This window comes from Emydura macquarii, unplaced genomic scaffold (assembly GCF_026122565.2).
Source record: "Emydura macquarii macquarii isolate MOO-44397 ecotype Brisbane River unplaced genomic scaffold, CSIRO-AGI_Emac_v2 contig_1390, whole genome shotgun sequence".
NCBI classification, from domain to species: Eukaryota; Metazoa; Chordata; order Testudines; family Chelidae; genus Emydura; species Emydura macquarii.
The window spans coordinates 2,768,399-2,781,849 of record NW_027131527.1 but is presented as its reverse complement, the minus strand read 5'-3'; the positions used below and the strand labels follow the sequence as shown (position 1 = coordinate 2,781,849).

Below are 13,451 nucleotides of genomic sequence, written 5' to 3'. Positions count from 1 at the left end.
AATGAAGAGTTTGCAGTATTGGATCCTATATGTATAAAAAAAAAAAAAAAGTCTGCTAATCCTTCTAGCAGAAATGGTACTATTGAAAACAGTGTTGCACTTCATAAGTAAACATTCTCGATGCATATTCTGCTCTGTCTTTTGTTTAATTAGTTGCAATAGAAAGGTGCTGGCTTGATTACGGAAAACCAACTGTAATTCTAATCAGGATCTTTTCCTTTTTCTTTCTACCTATTTGTTTTTAGGTTTTGAACTTGGCTTTGCCATGGCAAGTCCCAATGCTCTGGTGTGCTGGGAAGCGCAGTTTGGTGACTTCCACAACACTGCACAGTGCATAATAGACCAGTTTATCAGCTCAGGACAGGCTAAGTGGGTTCGTCACAATGGGATTGTGCTGCTTTTGCCACATGGAATGGAGGGGATGGTAAGGATTTCACTGATTGGAACAATAAATGTGCTTTGGCATAAAGTAGTAGAATATAAACTACAGAACCTTTTATTGTCCCCTCTTTGCAGCATACAAATGCAGTTGCAGGATTTTAGGATAACTTTTATGAAAAAGAGTGTATTGCTGATGTGTTAGACTGTTCCTCTATCACAAAAATAAATGTGCTTGCAGTGACCAGTCTTGACAATTGGCTGCAAATGAGAACAAAAGGAAAATAGCATTGATATATTTCTGAACATTCAGTCGCCCTCTCCTTGTGCCCTCCTCCGAGTGGGTATTTTGCAGTGGTGGCTGCCATTGTTCCCCTACTCTTTGAAAGATGTGATCAATACAAGGTGTGTATCAATGCAAAAAATGTATTATTTCTTCATTAGAGCTTGGTATGGTTCTGAAAAATTAAACTTAAAATGCAAAGATTCTAGAAAGAGCAAAGTATAAAGGAAGCAGCTTGGGAGTCTCAGGTACAATTTTCAATAGTGTTTTTATAACACTTGTTTCTCTTTTTTTATGATGACATGAAACAACCCTCAGATACATGTTTTACCTGTATAAACTTTACTTTGAAGTTAGAACTTTGTCCCAACGGGTTTCTATGCAGCTTCCCAACAAATATTTTCTTTTAAAAAAAATTATGATGGTTTGGGTAATTTGGGGGGGAAGAAGAAATCCTGCTTTTTTTAGGCTTTGAATGGCTGCTCGCTCCTCTTCTCAGTAATTCCTAGTGGGATAGCTAGCCACAAAAGGTCTGGGACCAGATCTGTATAAAATCTACATGTAACTCTTTTTCTTCTGTTCTGAAGCTGGAGTTAGCAATAGAATCATTCTAGGCATCTTTTAAATTTATTTTTAAAAGTGACATAAGCATTGTGCCCTGTGCTATTTGAAATAGTTATTTCCTTTCAGAATTCACTGACACTCAGTGTTGATGTATGTTTAGAGTATTTCTATTAACAAATACGTTACCATGATACTGATGCACTTGCCATAGTTATAAATGTTCTATTTCCTTCACTTTAAGCAGACATAAAAGCACTTCTTGTTCCCATTCTGTTTCTATACATTTAATTCTATGCAGTTATAACCTCTCCTGACACACTGCTGTTCATTTGTACCCAGTGGGTGATTTTCTGTATGGATGTTTATACAAGAGTGCAATCTTGCTGACAAATGTCCCAGTGAATTCAGCTTTGTTTGAGTAAGGACTGCAAGATCAGGCCCAAGATGGATCCTTAGGACTCTTCCCCCCCCCCAAAAAAAAAAAAAAAAAAAAAAATCCCAGCATGAAATCTGGTTCTGAACAGCAAAGCATTCATGTAACTAGAGAGAATTTGCATGCCAATATTTTAATTGCTATAAATCTTCTTCCTCAGCAGCCACTCGAAATCCAGAATTTGCGATGGTTCTGAAATGCTCCTATTTTGCTACAAGTGGCAGCAGTGCTGATTATAGGAGAATCTTGACTAGCTGCTGTTGAGATTAGTTCTCCTCCCAGAGGAGCTTTTTGTTGTAGGAGACTTATTCTCTCTCTAAAATACAATGTTTGGGACAGAATGGCTGGGGGAGGTATTGGTAATAGGATGTGGATCCTTTCACCTCTAGGTCGCTGGCTAACATACAGCCAGGTTGGTTGTGACTGAAAGACTTTGCTGCCTGATAGCTCCTTGTTGGCTCATGTGCAACTAAATAATGGATTCCGTACAGGCCCTATTAGACGGGGTCCACAAAACCACCTCACCATCAGGCTTGGTGGTAACTGGCAGTCTGTTAGCTGTCTCAGCAACATAATTAAATGTAGCCATGGGCAGTGAGCGGGGTCTGGGTTGAGGATTATTTGTGTGTGTGTGTGTGTGTGTGTGTGTGTGTGTGGAGGGGGGGGGGAGTTAGGGGAAAGCTAGCATTTTTGCTGTCTCCTCTGTATCTGTTTTGTAGCTACCTTTCTTTGTAGATACTTTGCTTTGTGGTTCTCATGCCCCTACCACTCATGAGAAGACAAATTTGCACCGCAAAATTGAGGCCATTTTGCAAGAGAACATTTATACAAGAAACCGACATGCTGGCTGTTCCATCTTCATGTTCCTTTTGTGACTAATGAAGATATTGAGTGTATTTTGTTAGGGGTCCCTGTCCATACCATAGGGAGGAGTCATGCAGTACACATCACTTTCCCATCTTCTTTTAGCAACAGTTTCTAAGTTACTTGCGTTAGAAATCACTGTGGTGTTGTCAGGGATTTTGCATTGTGACCTCAATGCAGTAACAAAGAGAAGAGGGTGGTGCATAAGGGAGTGAGCCCTTGTTTGTAAGTGGAATTAACTGTGAGAAACAGCTGAAAGGTTAAATAGGGTCTTTCAACTTAAAGGTAACTCCAGGGTTTTCTCTGGTATGAAAGAGCTTCTTAATCATAAATATGTCACCCTTACAAACCATGAAACCCAGCATCAGAAATAAATAAAACCATACACCATATCCTTTTGTCGATTGCAACGAATTCTCTCCAGCGTTAACAAGGGAGAAGAGTGGGAGTGCAAAGAAAATGGGTTCTGTTGCATTCCCTATCACCGACGTACTCTGTGACCTGTGTTCCTGTTTCCCCATTGTAAAATGGGGCTAATTATGCTCACCCCTTCAGTGAAGTGCCTTGAGATTTAGTGAAAAACACTACCTGAGTGATATAGGAATTTTGCATTATGCTATAGTTAAAATATCTAAGAAGGATTTAAGGAGTTATTGGCTTAGCTATGCCAGTTAAACTTTACTCAACCGAACATTGATTTTGCAGGGAATTGTCCAGAGTACATAGACCCATCTAGAGCATCCTGTCTTATGTCAAACTGGTGTGCTGGTGGGGGAAGAGAGCGGTTCCATTCTCCCCTATGCACAGTCACGCTGCTGTAGGATAGGGTTGCAGCGTAGTGCTCAAGACGTAGCTAAGTGGGGTATCCAGCTTCTGCCTTAGCAGGTGCTCTGTGTCCCAAGCATGCGAGACCTTCTGGCTTGTGAACGTATGCTGCTTGTTTTTAAAGCATCACAGATTTGTGCCATACCACCTATGCTCTTCTTGCATCGTTCTGTCCTGGATTGGTGGGATGGTTCTCATGTCATAAGTGTCCCAGGCACTCTGTCTCTTGCTGCACCTTGCACAACCACATTGACTAATTAACCTTTAATTAATGGTAGTTACATCTGAGCTCTATGTAACGCATCTCCATGCGATCTGGGACTAACTTAGACAAGGTACTCAGGATCACAGCTCCTTTTATTCAGGGCACCACCATGTTACCTTCTTCAAAGCCCTCCCTCTTCTCTGCTTGTCATTGTTCCAGCCAGAGGAGAACTGCTGTAAGGGTGGGGTGAGCAGCCAATATCAATGCTGCTCCATGATGATTAGGCTGACAGGAAGCACTTGTGCAGTGAGTAATCTAGAAAGACATCTAAATTATTGTTGGTTTTGTTTTAAATTATGTGATTACCAGGGCCCAGAGCATTCTTCAGCCAGGCCTGAGAGGTTTCTACAGATGAGAAATGATGATTCCGATGCTTATCCAGTAAGTAGATTTGTCAACAGCAATGTCCTTTCTCCTGCTCTTAGCTTTTCAGAGATTTATTTTAAACCAGGTTTTGTTGGGTTTATTACTTGAGAAATCAATTTATTGCCACCAAACAGCACTTGTTTTCCCCAACCGCTTGAATTTTTTCCTACAGGGTTGAAAGTCATCTTTTTAGGACAGCTAGTTGGTGTATTTTAATGTTTAGCTCAGATATTTGTTTTAACTTCAGCTCATTTTGATAAAAATAATAAAGGCGCCTAGTCTGTCTGCACTTCATTTGAAAGCTGAGGTCAGATGTAATTTGTCTTTGGCAGTATTATCTCTTTATGGCTGTTCCTAGGGGACAGTAACTCTTCCATTTTATAAAGCTGGATGTACCATAAGCAGGTCTCCGTAACACATTTCTAAGGAAGATCAGATGGCATTAAAAACAGTGTTCTTGTAACAGAGCTAACTGTCCAGCTGGGAGTTTCAGAATGCAGATGCAGTGTAAAAATATCTGGACCAAGAGAATGTGATGTTATGTTTAGGTGACCAATTCTCAGTGTTTTTTAATCCTATATATTTATTTTAGTACTATAGTTGAATCATCTAAATGCTTTAAAGGTTGATCAAGACTTTTTTTTAGCTAAGCTATCATTCTGACGGTCAATTAGATATTCCCCTTCTCCAAGGTAGACTACTAAATATAGACTTAAAATCCAGCCAATTTAAAAAAAAAAAAAAAAAAAAAAAAAAAAAAAAGTTAAAGTAGTCTTGGATGCTAGCTACAACTGCCACCCAGTCCCCTTCCAGTTTCTATGGTTTTACAGCCCCATTGTCTTTATTTTTAATGGTTATTGTCTCTGCTTTTGTGTGTGGAAAAACCCACACAAACAGGGGAAATGGACTGACTATATACTTAGCACTCCAAATATACATAGTAAGCAAACAAAATTATTATTATTATTATTTATTATTATTTGTAATCCTGTAGGGCTCAGGAGCCACAGTTATAGACTAGGACATCATTGTGCTAGGTGCTGTACAAACAGTACATGATCAGCTCCTATTCCAAAGAGCATACTATCTAAATAAAATAACAGGTAGATGACAAAAAATATGGGCAGGGAGTGTTAGGATGAGTTAAAAATAACTACTCACAAAAAACCTATGTTAAAGGAACATTAAGGTTGCAAAGTCAAGCACTCAGAAGTTAGGAAATGCCAGAACATGCATTATGATACAGTCTTTCCAGCCCTCCAGTTCCCGAGCCAAAGTCAGGGTCATTCCATTGCCCCCTTGTTTTCCTCACTGGCTCCCAGTTAGTCTCCTCGCCTAAGCTGTTTCAGTCTCTCCACCTGGCTCCCATGCCCAATCTCCTGCCTTCCCATCTCTTCTAGTTCTCAGTCCCAGTGTCCTCCTCAGCCAGTCCCAGTCTCCTTGTCCAGTTAATCCCAGCCTATCCCCCAATTCCAGCTCCTAGTCCCAATCAATCAATTTGAGTGTGTCTTCCCCATCCCCATAATCCCAGTTTCACTAGGTTCCCTGTCAGATCTTTTCTATCCCCCACAGTATGGCTCTTCTCTCTCTCTGTATTGAAGTTAGTTTCCTCTGTCTACCTCAGCTGACCTGGGGGGGGGGCATCATTGAAAGCACAGGTCAGTCTTCCTACTTCCAGCTCTTTTTTGAGTGATTGCACATCTACTCCACTTCGGGGGAGGGGGTGCGCTTGTGCACAGTCGTCGGAGACTTTTCCCTCAGCAGTACCCATTGGGGCAGTGTGAGCGCCCTCACAACGCTGCACGTGGGCACAAAGAGCCACGCTGCCCCGATCCCCTCAGTTCCTTCCTGCTGCCAGTGATTGCTGCTGGAGCTGCACTCTTCGTATATGCTAGTCTTTCCTCTTTTAGAATATATAGAACCTGCAGTGTTTTTAGTTTTAGTTTTTAGTCTAGTGCAGTGTTTCTCAACGACCGGTCCATGGCTTCTCAACAACTGGCCCGTGAGATCTCCCTGATACAGTATGGGAAGCTGGTCCCTGGTATCAAAAAGGTTGAGAAACACTGGTCTAGTGAAATATATTTGTACATAGGTAGATATAAGAATAAGTTTAGAATAGTATTTCCCTAGGGTAAAGCTCCCAGTTTCCAGTAAGTTACTGGGCTTGGTATCAGACTCTCATTTTCCTGGCTTCAAGGCCGGTCGCTCATGTAACATGACCCAAGCGCCAGCTGCCTTTAGTGTCTTGGAGAGTGCATGTGAGTGACAAGCATCACATTTATAGAGGGTTCAAACCCTGATCTGAAAAGGCACACAGGGTTGCCAGACTCTAGTATCTGCTTATGGAGTCTGCACTTTGCCTGCTGTTGGAACTTCTCCCTTGGAACATTACTTAGCACATCCAAGTCAGTTAGGCGTGCTCCACTGTTCTGACTGAGTCAAGAGGCAGATCTTCGTTGTCAGTACCTAAGAATAAACAATGTAAATCTCCCAAGGACTCAGTACTGGGGCCTTCAAAGTCTGCGGTGAGGGCACTGAGCAGAGGCAAGATGCATTCAAAGAAAACACACCTCCAAAGTCAGTCCATAAGCCAGGAGGGATTGCTGACTCCAGAGCACAGGAAGGGTCCATTGAGACCAGTCCCTGAAGGATCAGTGCACCTTTCAGTACCACAGACTAAGGAGCTGTTTCTGGTGCTGTCTAAATCTGAGGCTTTCGAGGCTTGCCAGAGGGTTGCTTAGCCCATCAGTCCTGGCTTCCCCCACTGTTCAGGAGTCCTCCTGCTACCAGTATTGGAAGGGCATGCTCCCACAGTCCTGATTCCAGTCCCAGAGCATGGTTTGTGTCTTCTACAGTTGTGGCATCTCTTCCATAGGGTTCCAGCCAGAGGGGAGCCAGAGGTGATCTCGCCAGTATCCCCATCTCAGACTCTGAGCTGGTCTCCCTGGTACCGATGAGGTCAGCTTCCAGTAGTCTGAGGAAGTGGGCTCCAACATGGGATCATTTTTTGTCTCCACCTGAGCATTCCCAGCAGCCCCAGTGGGATGCCTGCCCACAATGGTACCAGCCACAGCCTCCGTACTCTGGGCCAATGGCCTTCATGTAGTAAGGTCTCACCTCCATATCAGTGGCCCTTTTTGACCTCTTGGGGTTTCCCTCCACATTTGAGAATCTCTTCACTCCCTTCCTGCCCTTCTACATTGGCTAGGTGCTGGGATCATCTGCAGCAAGGTCACCATTTGCCCTCTCTCCAGTACCAGTACTGTGCAGGGGAAACTGTGATCTGGACTCTTATGTGGAGGAATTGGAGGAGGAACCTCCTTAACAACCCTTAGCTACTGCTGCTTTGTCACCTGATGAGGTGGTAGTGACTCAGACTACTCTCTCTCCCCACCCCCAATGATTTCAGAATCCAGACTTGTTGAGGAGGGGATGCTGCAGCTCTGGATATCCAACCAGAAGAGGTGCTGGAAAGGACCTCCCAGGCTCATAAACATTTTAGCCTCTGCAGGACCCTGTAGGGTAGCTCTCTCTATTAATGAGCCTATCCTGGAACCAATCACGGTTTTATGGCAGATCCCATCTTCTCTTCCTTCCACTGTTAATAGGGTGGAGAAAAGATATGTCCCTTCACAGGGATTTATTTGTAACCATCCTTCTGTAACCACCCTCCTCAAGGCTCCCTCCTAATCCCTGCAGCTAATGAAAAAGAGAGACAGGGCCACCGGACTTCTACTCCGAAAGAGAAAGAAACAAAAAAGCTAGACCTATTTAGCAGGGAAATTTATTCCACAGGAGGATTACAGTTCAGTATTGTGAACCAGCAAACTCAGCTGGGTCGCTATGATTTCAGCCTGTGGAATAATGTCCTGAAGTTCAAAGACAAGCTTCCTGATGAGGCAAAGCAGGAGTTCACTGGAGTGAGGACAAATTAGTTGCCAAAACAGCATTGCAAACAAGCTTGGATGCAGCAGACTCCATGGCTTGAACTATGGCTTCATTCATCTCTATACAGTGTGCATCTTGGTTGCAGTCATTAGGTCTTCCCCTGGATGTGCAACAAACCATTCAAGACCTCCCATATGAAGGCCTCTCCCTGTTTTCTGATCAGACAGATGAGACGCTTCATAGTCTTAAGGATTCAAGGGGGACCCTTAAGTCTGGAGATTTATACACTGGTGGCAAAAAGAAAACGGTTATGCCCACAGCAGTCCCAGCCATTTCAGCCCTTCTTCCTGTTGGCCAGGATGGTTCCAAAAAGAGGCGCAGAAGTTACCAGGGTCCTTCTCCTCCCATCTCTTCTGCAGCACCAGTTCTTCTAGGCAAACTGGGTCCTCTAAGCATTCATTTTGATCTATTGGTTGAGACCAGTCTGTCATCTTTCCCCACCCCAACTTTTGCCCATTGCCTACCCCATTGCAAGCTTTGGTATCCGAGCCTCCGTACACAATTTTATTTCGGGACAAGGTTTTCCTCTGACTTCACCCTAAATTCTTGCCTAAAGTGGCGTCTCATGTTCACGTTAACCAAGTGATTTATTTACAGACTTTCTTTTCAAAGCCCTATTCTAGTAACGCTAGATGTTAGAAAAGCTTTTGACTTTTTTCCCTGGATCAGACAAGACCATTCAGGTTTTCGTTGCAGTTTCAGACAGAGTGAAGGACCACCCACTGTGCACCCAGAGGATCTCTGCCCGGATTTCCAGCTGTATTCATGTGTTACCAATTGGCGGATATCTCATCTCCAAGTAAAGTGGTGACTCACTCACTCAGGTTTCAGGCAACTTTGGTTTATGTACCCGTACTGACCATTTGTGGTGGTCATCGCTCCATACGTTTGCCTCTCGTTATGCCATCTCTTATCAATTTAGAGATGATGCCAGTTTTGGGCGGGTGGTTCTACAACCACTGTTCGAGTAGACTCTGAGCCCACCTACAGCTCAAATGGCTTATGAGGCACCTATAGTGGAATGAACATGTACAATCACAAAGAAAAAACGGTTACCAGCCTTTCTGTAACTGTTCTTTGAGATGTGTTCACATGTGCATTCCATGATCCACCCTCTTTCCCCTCCCTGGGCCTTTCTGGTAGGAAGGAACTGAGGGGGATCAGAGGCAGCGCAGCCCTTTATACCTGCACGCAGTGGTGCAAGGCACCGGAGGGTCACTCATGCTGCTTCGATAGGTACTGTTGGGGGGAAAATTTACAACAACTGTGCCTGAGGTGTGCACACTCCAACAGTGGAATAGACGTGTGCAAAACATCTTGAAGAACAGCAGTTATGGAAAGGTTGGTAACCACTTTTTCCAGTGCTCAGCCCCACCTGTGCTAGGAGCAGCAATTATAGGGAAAAGCGGGCTTTATCCTGGTGGCCCAGGGGTAGAGCATGCTCAGTCGTTATGTGGGGATGGCGCATGTACAGTCTGGTCAGGTAAGGAGCTGTGAGGGACTGGAGCATGCTCAGTGAGGATGGAATCCTCTGATATTTTGGCTGCTAAATTCTTAGATGAGCATGTGTAAACTGATTTTTCAAAGGTTTGTATATTGGCAAATTTGGCTGATTTTTAACAGGGATGGCATCTCTTAAACAAAGGTCACTCTCCTACCAAATCGCCACTGCACAGCATAGGTGCACTTGAGCTGTTCAGAGGAAAGGTTGCCAGCATTTTTTAACATGGAGGAAAATATTTTTCCCTAGCTTCTTTCCCAGAAATGGCTCAACTGTTTTGGCTGAAATTACAATAAATAAAATAAATAAATCAGCCAGAGGAGACACCCAGCATGGAAAAATGCAGCACAAACTGGTAACGTTTTTGGCAAAAATTATAAACAACTGAAAATATAGTCTTATAAGAAGTTATGGGCAACCTTAATAATAGATGGCACTTCCAGCCACACCTGTAATAGGATGTTTTATCATAGACTACCTGTGTGCACAATTGGTAGATGAAATAAGATGACTATTTGTAATCTCCATGATCACAGCTCCTCACCTGTCTAGACATTCTTAGCAGATTTCTGTAGGCATCATGGCAGAGGTAGGTTTTTATACACTCTAGTCTTTCTGAGTAATCTTAAGCATGATTTGTAACAATAATAGGTCCAACATTTTCAGCTCCAAGTGTGATTTTGTTTTCCTAGTTCACTGTCCCTTTAAAGATATATTATAGGGTGAAGTAAAGTTTGGGAGAAAATTTGACTTCAGAAGGAGATGAGATTGAATTGCTTGGACACTTATCTGTATAACAGCAAAACAGCAGTAAAACGATCTACTGATTAGGGAGCATGCTGATTTTCTTGTCTTTAGGGTTATGTGTACATAGTGATTATGATGATCCAAAGCCTGCTGAGTCAGTGGGGGTCTTTCCATTGACTTCAGTGAGCTCTTGATTAGGTAAGTGTGGGAGACAAATGTTGGAGTGTAAGTATGAAGAGTCTGCATTTTTACTCACTGGTAGTGATAAGTGCATCCAAGCCTACTATCTTATGCACCAAAATGCATAACATATTGGAGCCTAAAAAATGAATGGGGGCAGGGTCGGGAGGAAGAGAAAGGAGGCAGCTTTTCTGATGCCTTTTAATATCTTTCTTAGGAGTTTAGTGCAGATTTTGAAGTTTCCCAGCTCTATGAATGCAACTGGATTGTGGTGAATTGTTCAACTCCAGCCAATTACTTTCATGTCCTCAGAAGACAGATTTTGCTGCCATTCAGAAAACCAGTAAGTAGCTTAATGGGTATTGTTTTCTAATTGTACTACTGAACCACTTGCATTTACGGTTTTGTTGGTACGTAACATACAGCTGAATGGAAGATGTGTGTATTTTAGTATTTCTCACTGAAGCTCAAGTTGGAGACTGATAACCTGATTAATGAAATCTCAGCTTTTGCTTTGTAGAATTTTAAGGCCTGGTTTTCAGCTTAGTTTCCTTTTGTCCATGCAGGTGCCCACCTACATGCTTTTTTAGCACTAATGCCTGGGTATTGCTCAAATGGGTTTTGTAAATTCTACCACTTGTAGATGGACTTGAAAAGTGGACATTTTTGTGTGCACAAAAGGAGGCCTCCTTCTGCAAAACAGACTCTTATTAGCCTTATTTGCAATGATGTGCTCATTTTTTGTCACTTACAGAAACATAGAGCAAACATGTTGCTCTGATGTAAATCATGACTTTTTCTGGTGCAGGTTAGTCCACATTTCAGCTGGAATAAACTGCCTCTTATAAGTCACTATTCATATCTTTGCATTGCATCTTCACTAGGGATTTGCTTTCGTGTAGCTACACTGGTGGCTAAAACCATAACGTAGACGAGGCATTAAAGATGAAGTTGAACTTGATCTCTATATAATTAAGTTTTGATGCCCTTATGGTCCAGTTGACAAAGGGTTTGTCTAAGCATTCATTCAGTTTGAGATTCTCATCCTCTAGGGATATGTACACACTGATGGTGGCAAATTCGCCGCTGTCAGATCGATTTATCCAGATTGATTGAGCAGAAGTGAAGACCTGCTCAATCGATCCGGAAGTCGATTTACTAAAACCACCTCCCCAAAAAGCGTAGTGCCGCATCTACGGGTATGCATTTCCTGTTGGCAGAGTGCAGTGGAGATGGCATGCAGAAGAGGATTTAGGAAGTTGATGTAAGTAATGCAAACTACTCTACGTAGCTTGCGTAACTCCCGTCGACTGCCGCTGAATTTCACCGTAAGTATAGACTAAGCCTAATTCAGGTTTAAGGCCTACTTAGCAACCTCTGTAATTGCTTCTCCACTCTGGGAAGATTTGTGATAAGAATGAGACCCTTACCAAGGGCAATTGCCTTGAGTTACACCAGAGCCTAGTGTGACTTAAGCTTTGTTCAGTGCCATCCCATTACCATTGAATAGCGCAAGTGTTTTTAAGGAAACTCAGTGTAAGTTTCTGAAGCAATTTGGATTCTATACAATTTGTAAACTAAAATACAATAGTTGGATGTTTATCATTAAACAAAAGTGCAAGAGATTTTTCTGATAGTTCTCTATCTTAGTCCAACTCAAAAATGTGTAATTCACACTAATTTTGTGTGTCCTCAGAGGGCAATCGTTATGTAGGCTGGGACTTTCAAAGGCCCCTCAGGAGTTAAGTGAAATTCAGTAGGAGTTGGGTGCCTAATTGCTCTGGGGCTCTTTGAAAATTCCAAGCCTTCAAGTCTCCTAGTGTATAAGAAGAGTTTAAAATAATAATTTTTCACTGTTTTAGTGTATTCCCATGTACCCTGTCCCTTAAAAACCTGTGATAGAGTATCATAGGCAGTCTCCATTTGTGTGTCAAGAATAATACTGTGTATGTACAACAGGCAGTGGACCAAGTAGCAGCCTCTGAGAATTGTAACCATCTGTATTTTACAGCTTATTATCTTTACACCCAAGTCACTGCTGAGACATCCTGAAGCTAAATCCAGTTTTGACGAAATGGTATCTGGTAGGTCAAGTTACAAATGTTGTGAACGCACAAGCATCATATGCAGCCAGAGTGCCAAACTATGAATTCAGAATGTTGAGTATCCATTCCAGACAGGGAACTAACTTCACCTTGGGGAGCTCACATGCACCTCTCATTGATTGACTTCCTGAGGAGCTGCTGTGTGCAAGGGGGGAGAGACCTGCCTGACCTAGTTCCTGTACCAAAATTATCTGCATCCAAATAATGAGAGTTCTTTGCCACTATATAGTGAAACTGAAGTCTTTCTCATAGCTAACGGTATCTTAGTGAGGGGATGGCATTCATCTCTCTGCAGAGATCTTTGCATCCTCATAAGCTTTTAGGGATCCGTCTTCATTGCTTGTCTTCATTTGAAAAGTTGAAATGTTCTTTGTGCTGCTTTTGATAATTCCATGGCTTTAAATCATTCCGCATTGCTTCCCTTCCCAGGAGTGGTTCTGATTCTACTGACTTGTCACTTCCTTCCAGTCCTGGGCCTGCTGTATCCCACTGTTAACCTAAAGCAAGATCCTAAGCAGTAAAAGTGAGGAGTTAAGTCAGCGCTTGGTAGTCTGAAACTTTGCTCTTTGTGCCGGACAGCCACAGAAAGCAGTGGTGGCAAACCCGCCATCTCCATGCAGTCAGGAAAAAAGGAGAGAGGGTGTAAGCTTGCCAGCCAGTGTGGCACATGCAGGGACAGGTGCAGAACTGCTGAATGATCAAGTTCCAGAGGGGTAGCCATGTTAGTCTGTTTTTAGCAAAACAGCGAGAGTCCTGTGACACTTTTAAAGACTAACACATTTATTTGGGCATAAGCTTTCGTGGGCAGAAACCCATTTCGTCTTGAGTGATCAAGAAGTATAAACGAAAGAGCTGGGCTCTCAGCCTAAGGCGGAGTCCTTGGATGCATTAGTATTCTAGCATTGTGTTTAAAGGAAAAATTATGGTCAGATTTTCATGTCCTAAGAATTCAGATTTGTAACTTTTGTCATTTGCACCAGCCTCCACAGTAA

The 13,451-nt window shown here is 42.8% G+C and overlaps 1 protein-coding gene across 3 annotated transcripts in view; it reads left to right on the top strand.

Annotated features, from left to right (window-relative positions):
• OGDHL (oxoglutarate dehydrogenase L) overlaps positions 1-13,451 on the top strand; it is a 98,089-nt gene that overhangs the window by 79,809 nt on the left and 4,829 nt on the right. For all 3 annotated transcript variants that reach the window (XM_067552470.1, XM_067552469.1, XM_067552472.1), the window contains exons 17-20: positions 246-424; positions 3,922-3,993; positions 10,572-10,697; positions 12,366-12,438. In XM_067552470.1, the coding sequence (XP_067408571.1) occupies positions 246-424; positions 3,922-3,993; positions 10,572-10,697; positions 12,366-12,438 (450 nt within the window). The remainder of the gene's footprint in view (positions 1-245; positions 425-3,921; positions 3,994-10,571; positions 10,698-12,365; positions 12,439-13,451) is intronic.